This window comes from Phalaenopsis equestris, unplaced genomic scaffold, assembly GCF_001263595.1.
Source record: "Phalaenopsis equestris unplaced genomic scaffold, ASM126359v1 Scaffold000002, whole genome shotgun sequence".
NCBI classification, from domain to species: domain Eukaryota; kingdom Viridiplantae; phylum Streptophyta; class Magnoliopsida; order Asparagales; family Orchidaceae; genus Phalaenopsis; species Phalaenopsis equestris.
The window spans coordinates 16465497-16483953 of NW_018164444.1; the positions used below are offsets into that span (position 1 = coordinate 16465497).

Here is an 18457-nt window from a genome sequence, read left to right on the forward strand (position 1 = left end):
TAATAGAAAATTATTTAATGTTTTTGTTTTTTGGTGTTAAAATATAATTTTTAATTATTCTATAACAATTTTTTTTGAATTTTTAAACTTTAGCTTTATTATTTTCTATATTTGATTAATTTCAAAAAAGAATAATGATAATTTATTCAAATATTGAATCAATAATGCCTCTAAATTATATAAAAAAAAATTCACAAAAATTCTAATGATTAGCAAATTAACTAAACCAAGTCGACTTAGTGAGCTAGCCCGACATGTGCTCAATATATGGCTCGAGAGCTGAGATCAATGAACTAACAAACCAAGCTTAAGGGGCTGTCTGGGACAGCTGCAGTTTATTAAAAAACAACTATGAAGCAGCTAAATAATAATTTGATACTCAAACAACTGTGGTAATTATTACAAAGCATTAAAAAAAAAAAATCAGACCGCAGTTAGAAAACTTTCACAGCACCTAACCAGGACTGATGAGAAAACACAATTTCAGCAACAGCTTTTTGAAAAAACTACCATAACACAGTTTATCCCAACAAAGAAAACTGTGGTGCGATGCTGCACCGCCAGTGCACCGCCGCCTCAAACGAGTCCTAAGTCAATCTTAACTCAAACTAATTAGATGCATTAATAGATAGAATTGTGTAACACTTCATTTACATAAATACCACCCAATTCCTATGTACTTGCGTAGCTAACAACTCAATTTTACTTCTTACATTTATACCATCCAAACCTTTCATATTACAAAAAACAATAATAATTAAATGGCATCAAACAACCTATGCATCTTGAGTTTCTCTGAGATTAAACTTATTCAAATATTTAATTAAAAATAAGTCAATTATAGGTGCAAGAAAGGAAAAAAAAAAATACACAAGCCTAATTACAAATTGAATTCCTGCAAAAAGACAAATAAAAATCAGACTTAAAATAGAGGAATTTACATAAATATCATAATTTTCATGATATTTATATAAGATTTTAGTGTCACCATTAAAATAAAATATATGAATTAAAATATTTTCTTTTAAAAATATTAAAATTAGTGCCATTTTTAAACTGATACTAAAAATTTTGATATTATATAAACAAAAAGGGAGATTTACATACCTACCACTAGGGGTGTAAACGAGCCAACCACAGGGGAGCCATGCTCATCTCGTGTTCGGCTCGTTTATATTTCGAGCTCAAAAAGTGTGTTCGTATTCGGCTCGAGCTGTTCACGAACAAAGAGTCCTTTTAACACCCTTAATCATATAGTCATAAGACAATAAGGGTTTGAGCAAGATTTTAAAAACTATTATTTATAATAAAACAGCATTTGAATCTAATTTAATAATTTTTTATTATATTTTCTTAATCAATATTTTAATTGGTTATAAATATTTGTAGCCTTGTAGTCAATTAGATTTTCTTAAAATACTACTTAATATATAAACTTAATGAGTAGTATTTTGAGTCAAAACGAGCCGAACACGAACTAACACATCTTAGTTCGTGTTCGACTCGTTAACTTATCAAACAAAATTAACGAGCCGTGCACGAGCTTCTTAACGAGTCAAACACGAGCTGTTCGCAAACAACGAGCCTTTTTGACAGCCCTACCTACCACCCAATTCCTTATTTATTAACATATCTCTGACCTTATTACACTTCAATTCTTAACCTATGCAGAAAACATAAGAATTACGTGGTTTGTACGTAAAAAAAATTAAGTTTAGATGATTTAACATGTAATACATATTAGGTTGTAGGTATGTAAAGGCTCCAAACAAGTATTAATGTTCGATTGTTTAGAAATATAAACATATAAGAATTATGTGGCATGTCATGTAAATCCCCCTTGAATTATTGATCAAACCCCAACATATGATCATTAAAATCAGAAACATAACATTTTAGCCAGAGCTCCTGGATACATTTCCCGCATGTCTTACTAGGGCAGCAAGCGAGCCGAGCTTGAGCGAGCTCAAACTTGGCTCGTGTTCGACTAGTTCGAAACTGCTTTTGTTCAAAAACAGCTCGTGTTCGAAATAGGCTCATGAACAGTGTGTTTGTGTTCGACTCGAATTTGACTTGTTAAAATTAAATTGAAAAAAAAATAGATGTAAAATGTTAGATTCAAACCTGAACCAAATATATAAAAATAAAAATGCACATAACCAGATTACCACGTAAGCTATTACGATTTAAACTTAGATATAAATATATATAATATATTATTGCATAAATAATTATATAATTTTTTTTTAGCTAAAACGAGCCGAACACAAGCGAAGAAAGAATTGTTCATGTTCAGATCGTTTATAACTCGAGCTTTAAAAACTTGTTCGTTTTCGGCTCGTTTACTTAACGAACGAGCCGAACACAAGTTTTTTGACAATCCTAGGTCTTCCTGCATGATAATGTTGGAAGATTTACATTCATATAACACAATAATCATGTATTTACATGCCCGAAACTAATTTTACATCTTCAAAACTTTTAACCATGCCTAAAAGGATGCGTTCCAATTCTTAAAAGTTAATAATAGCGAAGGATTTGAGTGCTATAAAGATATATATATATAAAAAAAAGGTGTTAGATATATAAATAAATAAAAACTGTGGTATATATGTAAATGCTCTAATAATGTTGCACTAGAGTAAATGAGTAATACTTCACTCTAAAAAGACAAAACCGTCAGATTCAAAGTGATTTTTCTTTCAACTTATAGTCAATGTAAGGATACAGTACTTAACCGTTTTTTTGACATTTGTGTTAATATAAATATCTAGTTTTCTCACTTTAATTAAGCCACATAAAATAGATATATTTAACAAAAAAAAGATAAAATTACAAAAATACCAAAATGATTCTCATGCATTCACATATCTAACAGCCAAAGTTTGATTTTTACACAAAATCATGGTGTCATGAACTCAAGCATGAAGAACTGCATTTCATTTTTAAATAATAGTGATTGCGATGCTTTTGACGTATGTTAAAAGATTTGAGTGGTATGCGTGTAAATATGAACGTTTAGGTGTCAGTTAAGCAAATATATAAAAATAAGAATTTGCAAAGTTAAAAACAACAAAAGTAATAATTGCAGAAAACAGCTTACCAATAGAAACTTGTAGCATCTTGTTTCATGAACTGCTTTGAGATTCGGGCATTGTTTCGGTGCCGCTCTGATCAAAATTTGAATTATTCAGAGCTTCGCCATCAACAATGGCTGACTTTTCTTCCATCATTGCATCGCCATTTTCAGCAGCTTTGATCGTTTCAACATTATCTGAGGATTTTTTAAATCCTCTGTTGGAGGAGACCGTTAAGAGTTGGCTTACACCATCGAATGAGCCCCTTCTTTCTGTAATGAGCGCAGTTCCATTGGGATAGCAGCGACCGAAGCAAGTTGCGCAATAGGGACAAGCCACCTGTAGAAGCATCAAATATATATATACATATATATTACATGTATAACCCCTAAAATTTGATATTTATGTGGAACAATATATGAGTTTCAATTTGAAAAAGTTAGCAGTAGAAATATTTTTTTATGTGAAGCTAATGTTCTAAGTGCCGTATATTCAAATAGTAGAATGGGGGGTTTACATACATAGCACACAATTATAATGTATTTACATATTTCACACCTAAACTTTCATATTTACGCACATAACACTTAGTTCTTTAATATCACATTAAAAATAGCACTATTATCACTTTTTAAAAGAGAAATACATCATTTCATGCAAAAGTTTAAAGCAGAAAAGCGCTATGTATGTAAATATGAAAGTATAGGTGTGACATATATAAATACATAAGAATTGTGTGCTAGGTATGTAAGATTTTTAGGTGCAGGATATCTAAATAAATAAGAAGTGTGTGGTATGTGCATAAATCCCCCACAATAAATATTGATTTTATGGGTGTGCTCCAACACAGATCAATATATATATATATGTATATATATATTAGATATCTACCACCTAGATTTGATATTTATGAAGATGATACTACCTATACATGAAAAGGAGTATTTCAGTTGATATTTTTGATGTGAAGTTAAAATTCTAAGTGTTAGGAGAATGTATAAGAAACCTCGACAAAAGCTTGACAGAGTGAAAGGAAAAGAGACGATTCGTTTCCCCGGAGCACTCGGACGGAGTTATAATGAATTAGAGAGTTAGAAACAGCCTGTAGGCCATTAACAAGCTCTTGAGCTAATAGATGTTTCAGACTCAGTGGAGCGCAGGGCCTCAGGTCATTCATGGCGGCTGAAACGCCTGTAATAGACAAATCAAAGAAAGGAATGAGAAAATAAGCATTTGAGTTGGTCATATAAGTAATAGACACCACCAAAATTCTATGTACTTATATATCTAGCACCTGAATTTTACTTTTCACATTTATACCACCTAAATCTTTCATATAATCATATCACATTAAAAATACCATCATTTTAACTTAAAAAAAATGAAATACATCTTTTTCATGTATATCAAGGTGGAATATTTATGCGTGTAAAAATTAAAGTTTGGGTGTTAGATATGTAAATACATAGGAGTTAAGAGGTATGTCTGTAAATCCTTCTAAAACAAAATATGAAAGACTTCTGCATTATATATAACAATAATAATAATAATTAATAAATAAACATCAAAACAACGTCAAGGGTTCGTTTCCGTTATAACAGTTTCGTTATTGGTAGAGGCTCTCCTTTCAAACCAAAGAAGCGAGAAAAACAGAAGTGTGATACGAAAATAAAAATAAAGAGAGAAATCAGAGAGGCAACCTAGGGCTCATCGAAGGAGTTGTGTTGTGCAAGAGAAGAAGGAAGAGGAGCGCTCGCCTATGAAGGACAAAGCCGAAGGTAGTAGACATTGACTCCCATCATGAACAATTTACTTGAGGAGCTGATTGACACGTACGAAGGCAGGAAGATCAACGTCGCGTGCAAGCTTGTGCTTTGCCATGCCAAAGAGTGCATAGAAGGAAGGCGACGTTAATGAGAGCGTCAAACTTGCTGCTTGGACGATCCCGCACACATGGGAGCCGAAGGGAAAAAGAGTCGCTTGCGGGTAAGAAGTATCGTGAGCGGCTTGATTGTATTGGATGTTACCTAATGTAGAAAGATTACGCATCGAGTAGCTTTGATGTAAAGGAGAATAAGGAAGGAGTGACTCTGCGTGTGATAAGTCAAGCCAACTGAAGGAGCAAAAGAGGAGGCGTAGCTTAGGACCGAATAGAGGTAGGGCTTTATAATTTAAGTTCAAGAAAATTTATTTTATAAGAATTGGGTTAATAATGTTATGCTTGGAATCAGACGAGCATTGTGGTATGGCGGGAAGGGGGAGATGAAGTAGAATAACTTTCATTTTGAACAAGAGTTTAATTATTTAGATAAATTTTATACTACAAAATTAAAATAAAAAAGATTTATCTGCTCTTTAAGTTCATTTGATCATATTGAATTTTATGTCAGTAATATTTGTATATGTCCACCAAATGCATAATTTAATATATTATATTATGTATTAAAAGTTATGAAAAAAATAAAAAAAAGATTTACTATTTTAATTGTTTGCATGTGCATGATTAACTATGATAGAGTTTACCCGTTTATGGTACTAATAAGAGAACGCTAAGATATTTGTACACATAAATGAAAATGGTTATTGATGTTGATGTCTTAATTGACAAAATTTTAGACGATTTTATTGTGACGGGTGTACATATATGAAATATTATAGACATGTTATTAATAAAGTAAAATGCATTGAATATTATGAACTATCATGAAAAATCATATATGGAAAAGTAAATTGTCAATTGTTTCTATATTGATTTATAATATCTACGACTAGTTGTCGGCCGTTATTTTGGAAAGAAAGATGATTTTTGTAAAACATGAAAATAATTTTAATATAAATATGATTTTTGAAAGTAACATTTTAATTTAAGAATAGATAAGACCAAACGAGTCTCACATATTAAATAGTTTAGATAGTTGAAAGCGATACCACAAGTAATAAACTATCTCGAAGGATAAACATACCACTTAATAGTAGGCTCAACCACCTAAACTAAGAAATTTGTGATATCCATTTGGTCTGCAAAACCTTTTATGTATGGTCGACAAGTTTCCTTACCTAATATAAGAATTAGATAAGGTTTATTTTACCTGGGTTCCAAGTTCCCTATAGAGGCAAGCCCTTATAGTTAATTTCAGACCGAGTCACTTAAAAAAACTCTCGACTAAGAACAGAGGTTTTACTTTCCAGATTCCAAAGCTTAGGTTTCCAAGATTAGACACGGGAAAATTAAACGGGAGTGACTCAAATAGGAGCAGTTATTTTAAGGAATCCAAAAGAGCGAAGAGTAGGAGATATCAAAAATCTAGGGAGAACCCCGGTGACCTCCCAACTATCCTATTGTTTGACTTTATGTCTTTGAAATGATGTTATTCAATGTTTAATCCTGCAATTTATTTCAGAATTTAGGACTTACATTCGCACGATATCTGATCGTGCAAATACCTTAAAAAGATGGGAGGATTTACACCGTACCGTACTGTAACCTCAAAATCCTAAAAGTGTTAGGACTTATAATTGCACAACAGAGTTGTACAAAAGCCTGAAGAAAAGGTGAGGATTTACGTTGCACTAAGCAAACTACCTCGAAGTCCTATGAGTTGTTATTTAAACTAAGAAAAATGTTTAATTGCTACAAACTTGTTTTGATGTTGCAGATCCATCTCGAAGTTGCTCTTTTGTGTGTCCTCGTCGTGCTGCCCACAGTGTTCCCTCCAAGCTCTCTGTTATAGCACCTTCAGATTCGATATTAATTTTAAAGGTACATGTAATTGTTTAGTTAACGTTCTGCTGCCGGGTACATCCTATGAAACCAATTATTGGTCTCCAATTCTAAGGTGTAGTGTGTAAAAGTAGCAGTAGCAGGTAGAAATATAGTAACAAGATCTTAAGAAATGAACTAGCATGCGTTGTATCAACAAAAGAACTAACACCTAGAAAACTCAAGAAATAACGGTAAATGACCCATGACGAAAAGCTCGAAGTAAAAAAAAAATTGGTAACTCAAAGAAGGTCACCGAAAACACGGAAAGACACCGGAAAAAAACCACGAGTGCTTTACCAAAAGTTTCGATAAAATCTCACAAAAAATCCGAAGAAAGAAAACCGCAAGCACTCGGGTCGGGGCTAGACTCAAATATTATATATTTGTACTCGAGGGACGTCGAATGCTACTATCGGTCACCCGGATGTATAGAGTCCGTCCTAGAAGGGTGTCCAGGGTGTCCTACTAAACCTAACTTAGGAAGATACTCCTTAGCCCGGTTCTGATAATCGACAAGTGGACAAAGAAATTACGATATATTTAAAATTTATATTTTAGCATGCATATGAATTTCAGACATACCAAATGAAGTTATATCGATTTTCTAGTAAAATATTTTTTTTATAAATATTGTATTTGCTCTTATCATGTTCTGTTCTCATCAGTTTTGAAAAATTATGATTGTCCACGAGTCGATTACGTCATCAAGCGTAAGACCGCCAACAACCTAAGAAGGTACGTGTCCCCTGCTAGTCTTGTGTCGGTGAATGATACTGTCATCCTACAGTTTATCAGATCCCATGATTGGGTCCTGATGTCGTAGGATGAAATATCATTCTGCTCTACCACCGACGTCCATTTATCATCATTACCATAAACCCCAAAAACAAAATCGACCTACTTACAACCTTGCTTGATAATTTTATATATAGCAAAAGACTACATATGGGCACTTATGTGTCAGACATAAGCATCGAAAACTGAACCAAGAAACAAGAAAAAAAAAGAATAAAAATGAGGATGAGAGAGGAGGAACAGATCCACCCAAAAGATCGAAGAGACGAAGAGTAAATCAACTCTTAAAACTTGTAACGAAAAGATCTGAGGCCCAAGATCCTTGAATCAATCCAAGAAGGATATCATTTTCTCAAATTTCATAAATGGATCAACCTAAGAAGGGTATCCCTTCCAATTCTTGTTTCGAACAGGTTGAAACGGGCCCGAATTAATGTGACAATTGTATACACGGCTCCACCATCACTTACATAATCACACACATAAGCCTAAACTCAAATTTGACATTTATGTTATCCAAACCTTAATGTAAAACTTCCAAAAAAAAAACTCTTTCGTGAATGACAATTTATAAGTTTTCAAATCATTCATGAATCTGATTCATATCAACTTTATGATTTTCCGAAATGAAGTTGTAAGAGCCTTTCATATTTCATAAACCAAACAAAAGGGATGCAATTTTCAAACGACCATTTTCTAAACTCCAAAACCTTGCATGTCACATCAAAATGCCGCTGCTAATAGCCTCAAAATCGCAACTCAAAATGTCTTACAAAAATATACTTCAAAGGCTCAAAAACTGCAGCACAAAAACCTCCAAAAATCGCGGTTAAACATTATCAAATAAAGCCTCAAACAACAACTACCAACCCCCCAAAACCGCAGCCAAATAATACCAAATAAAGCCTCCAACTGTGGCTCGAAGCCGTAGCAAACACGCCTCAAAGCTGTCCCAAACATCGAAAAGATCATCTTGTGGAAAAAGAGCATTTGAATTCTTTAAGTAACAAGAATAGAAGTATTTCACCTTGCAAACATTAAAGCAATTCAATTCCACCTTAAATCAAAAGTTTCCAATGAGATATGAACCCAACACCACATAGAGGGACCCAAACAGATGCTTTCGGGTAGGAGCAGCAGAAGGAGCCACCAACCACACTCAATCACAAAGGAGCCACAGGAGAAGGCTCACGGCCAGGGGCAACAAGGAGAGAGCCAAGCCCAAACCAACAACGACACAAACCAAGGAACCACAAAAGGAAGGCTCACGGCCAGGGGCAACAAGGAGAGAGCCAAGCCCAAACCAACAACGACACAAACCAAGGAACCACAATAGGAAGGCTCACGACCAGGGGCAGCAAGGAGAAATTCAAGTTCAAATTAACCACGACACAAACCAAGGAATCACAACAGGAAGGCTCATGGCCAAAGGCAGCAAGGAGAAAGTCAAGCCCAAATTCAACACAGAAGAGCCACAGGAGATAGTTCACGACTAGGGACAGCAGCACAGAAAAAACCACCATCCACTTTCAACATAAAAGAGCCAAAGGACAAGGCTCACAGCCAGGGGCAGTAAGGAGAAAGCCAAGCCCAAATTCAACACAAAGGTGCCATAGGAGAAGACTCATAGCTAGGGACAACAGCACAGGAAAAACCACCATCCACATTCAACATAAAAGAGCCACAGGAGAGGCTCACGGCCAGGGGCAGCAAGGAGAAAGTCAAACCCAAACCAACCATATTCAACATAAAAGAGCCACAGAAGAAGGCTCACGGCCAGGGGCAGTAAGGAGAAAGCCAAGCCCAAATTCAACACAAAGGATTCATAGACAAGGAATCACGACCAAAAGGGGGGTCACGACTAGGAACAACAAGAAGAAAGCCAAACCCAAACCAACCACAGCACAAACCCCAAGCCAAAAGCTCAAAACCTTAAAATAAAATCAAGCTTAGCTGCTCATACATATCAAACCAAGAAAGCAACAGCAAAGGCCAAAGCCAAACCACCAAAATCTGCCCCAGAAGGCTAAGAAAAAGATATTTTTTTTATTTAATGTATTATGAATAGAGAAGACAGTAAAGAAACAACAAAACAAGGCCCCAAAGCAAAGCTTTCAAAGCTCCCAAAATTAAATTAAAAAATCACCAGCATATACTTCGAACAGGGGAAGCCATGAGAAGTTAAAACCAAGACCTACAAGTGGCCAAAACCAAGCAGCCATACAACTGAACCAAGCCCACCAAAAATCAGATTCCACAAAGTCTTAAAACCCAAAATTTTGCACCCAGCATATACTTCGAACAACGACAGGTAACAAGAAACAGAGAAAAACAAGTGAGTCCCTACAACCAACATTCCAAAGCATCGAAACGAATTCCAACATATATTTGAACAGGGGTAACAATAATAGAGAGCTTAAGAATGAAGTCTCAAACCAACATTTCATTTAACATGTATTTTAAATAGGTAAATAGCATCATAGAGCAAAACTAAGACCTCCAAATAGGCTCCTAATAAATTTGAAAAATAAATTTCCATCCAACATGCATTTCGAGCAAAAAAAGGCAGTCAAAAAGGCAGTCAGTCGCATGGATTATGTTCCAGCTCATTAATCCTATAACCATACTCATTCTTAATGTTAAGCTCAAATAAATCTTAAAGTAGCCTTAATTTCCCAATTCCAGGTGCATTAGAAAGAACATGCATTCAAGAGTAATTTCAAGTGATAGAGATCAGAAAGATTACTTATATCACCAGGCAAGAAATCATCAGAACAAAATTGCCAACATATATTCTTACAAATTATGAACATATCAAAATCAAGGCATGAGAATAGGGTAACCAGATATCTCCTTTGAATGCTTGCAAAAAGAAAGAGGAAGAGGAATACCTTTTAATGTAGATTCAAAACAAACTCAAGAACCAGCCTTAAGAAAATAAAATCAACAAAAACCTCTCTTAAGAACCTTGATGTAAAAGCCTAAATTTCCTAAAATGCCTCGAGAGATACAACAGCAAATATTCACGATCAAAGATGCCCCAAATCCTCTCTTCTCCTCTCAAAATTTTTAACAACCCACCATCGTGCCCTAGATAGGGCTTTTATGCAAGGAACGGAGAGAAGGCCGCACCTACCGCGGTGCCGTGGTCGAATGAAGTAACGGGAAAGGAATCGTCGCCATAAAGGAAGAAAAGGTAAAGTTTCGAGAAGAAGAAGAGTTGGCCAGCCGAGCTCCCAAGATTGGAGAGCATGGCGGTCAAGCGGCCACACGAGAAAGGAGAAGAGTCGAGAGAGGGGGGAGATCGTCGCGTGGATGAGTCACGGGATTTAGGGCACGAGAGGGGGGCGAGCCGCGACCGGAATGGAATGAGGATCACGCACGCGAGTAGGGATTAAGTAGGGTTTAGGATTATAAATCTTATTATAATTAATAATATAAATATAAAAATATTTAATATTTCAAAAATAAAAATTGATTTGTACATTTTTATTTATGCGTCGTATCATAACAAAGTGGATGTAATTTTTAGGTAATTCTGACGTTCCGAACGCGCTGACGCAGTTCGTTTCGTTGTCGAATGTTATTTTGACGAATTCATCGATTTGCGTGTAATTTTCTCGTGTGTAAAAATTATGGCAATATGAGTGTCATTTCTTGCTAAAATTGGTGTCCCGAACACGTTGACGCAATTTATTTTTTTTGTCGGAGGTCGTCCGGAGAAGTTCGCATTTTTACTCATCCTTTAAGCTCAATTTTAGTCTGATTTTGTGCAACTTAGTGAATTTTGTGCATTTTTTGTGTGTGTGATGATAAAGTCCTGAAGAGGTTTTTCTAGGGCTTGAGATCCTATTGGGAGCTTCTCCTTGAGTCTCCACATGATAGTCCTTAATCACTCCACCATACGACGATGGTTTTGAGATCATCAATGCGAGACATCACAAGAGAAATAGGAAGTGGCTGGAATTTCTAAGGGGAAGGATTCAAATACTAGTTTTCTAAGAAAGTCAATAGGAACCCCTAGAGCTAAATCCTAGGATCCTAAGGAAAAGAGTAATGACCTCAAAATGAGGTCAACACTAGCATGCATATCATTCTTTTTTTTTTTACGTTACTGTAGTTCATGAGTATGAGTATTCACTAACTTTGTTTAGCTTAATGTTGTAGATTTAAATTATTTGATTAAAAGATAAGCAATAAAAAATATATATTTATAGAAAACAAAAACAACTAGTAGAGATAAAAATTTAATTGCATTGTTTTAATTTACTTTCTTTAGTAACTTTTTCATTTGGTAAAATTCATAAAAAAATGAATACATAAAATTTTAATTTCCATCATCTGATTTTCTGTGCCCACCTTTGTTAATTCCAAATCTTGGGTCAGATCGTGATGTCATATCATTCACCAACCTAACAAAATAATAGATTCCTACCGATCTCATAAAAAAATTAAATTCCATAGAAAAAGGGCCATCTCCGAGGGCTAATCATCTGAATAACACAACAAAAATTATCACTCGGGCTTAAGAAACTCATTTAGATTCAGGGAATAATATAAAAAAGGCAATATGATGTAATTTATCTAAGTTAGTTAACATCACCAAGAACTTTTTATGCATGATTCATAGATGCCAACAAAAAATAGGAAGATTTACATACCTACCAATCAAGTCCTATGTATTTACATATTTAACACCTAAATTTTAATTTTTAAAGACATACCACCTTCGCTATGCATGAAAATGTATATTTTATTTTTTAGAAGTTAAAATGATGCTATTTTTATGTGATATGAAAGATTTGGATGGTATAAATGTAAAATGTAAAGTTTAGGTGTTGGATATGTAAATTTATAGGAACTGGGTGGTATTTATGTAAATGCCCCTATCAAATGATTCTCATGATAAGGAGAAACTAAAAAAAAATGTGCCAAAATAATTAAAACAAATATGTAGCTGCAATTATGGGAATTACCATTGACAAAAACCGCAAGAGGAGGATGCTCCATCAAAACAGAGGGTGGAGTCACAGCATTCTGGCTTTCCTCAGTGACGCTACTTGTTGAAAAGCCAACAGATGGAAGAGGAACCCAACGATGTGAATCTAAGATCACCTAAAAATAAGAACAAATTTGCAAATGTTAATTTAAAAAGAAAAAAAAATAGAAAGAAATCCATATTTCATTGAATTTTTTTTTTTACAAAAAAAGACATTGCATATGCCATGATTTCCTCGAGGAAGAGTTTTTATTTAGGTTTTGTTAGATAACAGAATATTAACTGAAAACCAATTAGAGGGAACTGAAATTCAAAACAAAACTAGGTCTCAAGCAATGTTCTAGTAAGGCCTATAAATGAACCTAGCATTCGACAAGCTACTCCTGGCTCAGCACAATTAAAGCTCATTCATGAACGTTTGATTAATTAATCGAACGAGCTTGAACAATTTCATAGGTACTTGATTATTAATTGAGCAAGTTTGAAGAATTTGTTGTTTTGTTCATTTATGTCCATTAACAGTATCATTTAAAGCTCGTGAACAAGCTCGATTAAATCTTTCTTACGGCTCAATGTAACTCTTTCATGAACAATATCATTTAAATGTTACTGAAATTCAAAACAATACTAGGTCTCTATCACTGTTCTAGAATCATGAATTATTTGGCTACTAGTTAAAACTAGTTTAAGACTTGAAGAGAGTAAACATCTTTATGTTATAAAATCATGACGGGATTATATGAAAATATACAGATGTGAGATTTCACAATTTCATTACCGCCAACATACATACATACATATATACATATATTAGGTGTTATATCTTTTATTTTCATGTTATTTCTTTTTATTATCTTTATCATTCAACGATTCATATAATGGTGGTTATTTATACCACTATGATATCGATTAAAAAAATTTCGCTTAATTCCACATTATTCTTAATTTTAACATGGTATAAGCACCAATTTCGTACCCTGGCCTTCGGTCCTCCCTCCAGAGTTGTCGTACTCCTTACCTACCATTCTCTTTGCAGAAAGGGAGTGATGTTTTTTCTCCCCGCAGGCTGTGTGCAAACCCTTCACTCGATGCTCTCCCAGGTTCCCCCTCGAACCCCAAACAACATTCCCTGTTTCCCCATTCCAAAGCCGATCAACGCCGAAAGAGTAAAGCAACAAAATTGAATCGGTTTCACCTCCCCTATAGAATCGAAGGAGCGAGAAAGAGAAAAGCGCTCGAGAAGGAGACGAAAAAAAATCTTGCGGGAAAAGGAAGCACGACAAGGCTGAGAGATCTATTGATAGCCAGATCCAGCAATTCTGAGGGGAAACGATGGGGGATTTCAACTTGGCGCTAGTGATTGTAGAAGTGATAGTATGCGTACTTGTTCTGCTCTTCAATGTCTATTTGTTGGTGAACTACAAGCATTCTGACAACAGGAATCATGCCTACTTTCCTGAAGTCGTCGTCGTCCTCGATCTCTCCATCGTCGTCATCTCGATATTAATTATGTCTGCTGATGTCACCAATTGGCAAGCATGCCGCCATGCAATTTATAACGACACCCACAACCTGACGCTTCTGTTGAAGACGCTCTGGCTCATCGTGTACATCACAGACGATGTCCCCGTCTTTTTCTTCATTCTCGTTGCAATGTTCTACGACGGGGAGGGGGGGCATGGATACATAGGAAAAAGGTTGAGTAGTGCAATGTTGCGGGCGCTGCTTCCATTGTTGTTTGTGCGCTTAAGCTTGGGATGCTTTACAGGTTAGTAGGCAAAGTTGACTTCATTGTTAGGCACCTCTCGTCTGCCGCAACAGGTTTTCCATCTTCTCGGACAAAATTCTCTCGCAACAAACCATGCATGGGTTCTTCCCGCTGTCTTTTTCTTTTGCACCTGTTCCTGCAGCAGTCCGATTTCCTAATTGACTTGTTTGGTGTTGTCACTCTTACTTCAATTGCGATCAAATCGTCTCTACTCTCGCCGCTCTCGATCTTACCGCCTTGGCTTGCGATGCTGGGAGCTCTGGGGGTGATGACTTATCCGTAGTACTATGATGGCGTAGTAAGAGAGTTGGGTGGATATATTACCAGGCAGGAGAACTGTCCAATGATGACCTCAAACCAACTTTCTATGCTGTCAATGCAGCGTTTTATTTAGTGCCAGTGCCTCTTTTTGTGTTACCCTTGGCTTCTTTCTTCACAGTGGGAGGTTTTTTTCCTGATGTTGCATCACTATCCTGTCAAATCGAAAGAAAGACCCAAGAAATTGCATATGTGATAACCATTTCTTTAGTTGTTCCTTGATTAGACGCATCATGAATTCATGATGTGCTTTAATGCATTTGACAAAGCTGTAGACATTGATGCATCACCTCCTCCGGAGCTTTTCCTGCAGCGAGCCCTTCCTCTGGAGCTTTCCACAATATTCTTTACTGCAGTAGACCCTCCTCCGAAGGACATATCGTATAGTTTTTTTCTTGTTGGTTGTTTACTTCCATGCAAACTCCCCTGTAACATTTCCTATACGAGTCTTCTGTCTACCTACAGACACTGCAGGAACTGCAATAAAAGACAATCACAGTCAACTAGAAGTCAATTTTTACTGCAAATTGTCTACTTCCCAACAAATTCATCTGTAGCATCACCTGTAAGTAGGGGTGTAAACGAACCGAACAAAGCTTGTGTTTGTGTTCGGTTCGTTTAAAATTTAGTTTGTTTGAAATAAGCTCGTGTTCGTTTCTTAACGAACGAGCCGAACACATATAACTTATATTATATAAATATTCAATATCTATATTAGTATATTACTGCTATAGTATATTAATATATTATTATTATTATTTTATTATATATTATAATTTATAAAATTTAATGTTTTAAAATATAATAAATTTTTTATATATAATTATTTTATATTATTTTATATTTCAAACAATAACGATTCGAACACGAACGAACGCATCACTGTTCGTGTTTGGTTCGTTTAACTAACCGAACGAAAAAAATTTGTTCGCGTTTGTCTCGTTTACTTATCGAACGAATCGAACACGAACTCATTGACGAACCGAACACGAACTGTTCGCGAACAACGAGCTTTTTTGACAGCCCTACCTGTAAGAGTCTACTTCTACCTACAAACACTACCTACTTCTTTGCAAACTCCCCTGCAGCATTACCTGTAGGAACCTTCCACCTTACCACAAACACTGCAGGAACTGCAGTTAAAGACAACCGTAGTTGTCTACTTCCCTGCACTTCACGGGATCCCCCTCGCCCATTGTTTGATGTTTTCAAATCCAAGTTGAACATGATTTTTAACCATGTTTCAACCCAAGGAGAGTGTTAAAAGTTATATTAGAAAATAATTTATTCCTGGGAGAAACTATGAAGAATAAATTATCTCTTTAGATTAGGAGTTATTTCATTTCCTATTTTATATTTATTTCTTTGGATTAGAAGTTATTTTCATTCTTATTTCAGATTTTCTAATTTTATATTATTTCTTTTATCTCCAAAGAATTAATATGAATTGATTATTAGAGATAATAGGTGTTATATATTTCCTTTTTATGTTTTTTTTATTGTATTTCCTATTCTAGGATTAATGTAAGGGTTATTCATACACCCTGTCATATCAATAAAAAAAATTCGCTTAATTCTGTATTATTCTTAATTCTCTTAATTCCGTATTATTCTTAATTTTAACGCACACACACACATTAGAATAGAAGAATACGGAGTTTCGTTGAGTACTATGTTAAGCTCCGCTTAAATAAAACACACACATAATTGAGGACCTGGGTGCTGGAATAATTTTTTGTACAGTCCATGGACAGAATTCAAGCTATGTTCAAGGAAAAGGAAAATATGCTAAGATGGTAAAATCACCTGTAATGAATTCTTGGGGCATTTACATGCATGCAACACAATTCTTATATTTTTATTAAATATTTAACACGTAAAATTTCATATTTATATGCATATCGCCCAAATCTTTAATATCATCTTTAATATCACATAAAAAATAGCCCAAATCTTTAATATCACATAAAAAATACCACCATCACTCGATTTTAAATGTGAAATATACCTTTCAGGCAAAACATTTATGATACCAAGTTGTTGTAAGTGTAAATATCAAACTCTAGGCGTTAGTGATACCTTCCAAGGAGGAAGCCCAAACCACCATGAAATTAATAATCATTATTACTGAAATTTAAAAGGGTACAAATAAGATTCTTACGAACATAAAATAAACGACAACAAACATGCAAAAGGAAAGGAAAAGACGACATTGCGAAAATAAAAGATATAAAGCAACACAAAAAACATAGATGAAGGGTGGCAGAAGGGAGTTGCAGTGGCCTAGAGTAGCAGCAAACCGGTGGCGGGGCCTAGACGGCAGCAAGCACTAGTGTCCAAGGGGAGCGGACAACAATGCAGATAGGCCTCGATGCCCAAGGGGGTTGGATAACAACAAAGATAGGCGTCGGTGGCTGGACAACAACGAAGATAGGCACCGGTGGCTGTACAGCAGCTGTGACAGGCACCGGTGGTTGGACAGTAGCAAGGATAGGCCCGAGAGGGGTTGTCAGTGGCAAAGGCTAGTAGGGTGGATGGAGGCCTAGGATGAGGTCGGAGGCCTAGGCAGTGGCAGGAAGGTGGATAGAGGCCAGGATGACAGCAGAGAGATGATTTGAGGCTGCTGGAAGAGGGGCTGCAGAAGGATAAATGTCTTAGCGGGGTTGAGCTACAGCCAGAGCACCACCCAGACCCTTGGAGATAGCCACCACCTTGGATGAGTTATAGCTGGAGCACCTTCTTGTCGTCAGGTGCATCTCCTGGAGGGAAAGAACGCCTAAAAGACAACAATCAAAAATTTGCACTCATCCAAATCTTAACCCTAAAGCACTCAACAGTTAATGCTTAGGAAATGAAAGAAATAGAAAATGCATGCATAGAATAGATAGGAAATAAAGTAGGAGAATCTTGGAAAAGGAAGGAAAGGAGGGAAACAAAAAAGGAAAGGGAAGGAGCGTTGGACTGCGATACTGGGCAGCGACACTGTGGCAGCTACAGTGTTGCGACCCAGGAAGCTCCTGCGTCAATCTAGCGGGGTTGAGGGAGCTTTGACCTTATTCATCAAAGCTTCGAGAGAAGAAAAATTTTGGTGGGGGTGGCTTGCATAAGGACGGATGCTTGGGATCTTGGGATAGAACTAAGGTTTGACTAGCTCTGATACCAAATGATATCGAAGGAAGCACAAATCACATGAAAATAATAATAATTATTATTATTACTGAAATTCAGAAGGGTACAAACAAGACGCTTGCAAACATGAAATAAACAACAACAAACACACAAAAGAAAATGACAAGACGACACTACAAAAATGTAAGATATAAAGCAACACAAAATACATAAATGGTCATCAAGGAAGAGAGCGGTAGATTTTGGGGGAGGGAGTGGGGGGGTTATAAGGTGTTGCAGTGAACCAGACAGCAGTTGGAAGGAGCTTGCAGTGGACTGAACAACACTTAGACGGTGTGGGAGGCGTTGGACGACACTGGAGAAGAATTGGGTGGCCGGGGTGGTGGCTAGAAACGGGTTGGTAACCGTTGAAGGGTGACAGGAGGGAGCCACGGAGACAGTAGCAGACCGATGGCGGGGTATGGACGGCAGCAGGCACCGGTGTCCAAGGGGGCTGGCAGCAACGGGGAAAGATGTTGGTGACTGGACAACAGCTATGGCAGGCATCGGTGGCTGTACAAAAGCAGGGACAGGCCCGGGCTGATTAGGGAGGGTCTTGGCGGCATCAG

At 36.2% G+C, this 18457-nt stretch overlaps 1 protein-coding gene across 2 annotated transcripts in view; it reads right to left on the reverse strand.

The window, feature by feature from the left end:
* Positions 1-2976: 2976 nt before the first annotated feature.
* LOC110023109 (conserved oligomeric Golgi complex subunit 8) overlaps positions 2977-18457 on the reverse strand; it is a 56342-nt gene continuing 40861 nt past the window's right edge. For both annotated transcript variants that reach the window (XM_020722352.1, XM_020722361.1), the window contains exons 10-12: positions 12612-12750; positions 4084-4268; positions 2977-3416 (exon numbers count right to left, since the gene is read on the reverse strand). In XM_020722352.1, the coding sequence (XP_020578011.1) occupies positions 3129-3416; positions 4084-4268; positions 12612-12750 (612 nt within the window). In that variant the 3' untranslated portion in view covers positions 2977-3128. The remainder of the gene's footprint in view (positions 3417-4083; positions 4269-12611; positions 12751-18457) is intronic.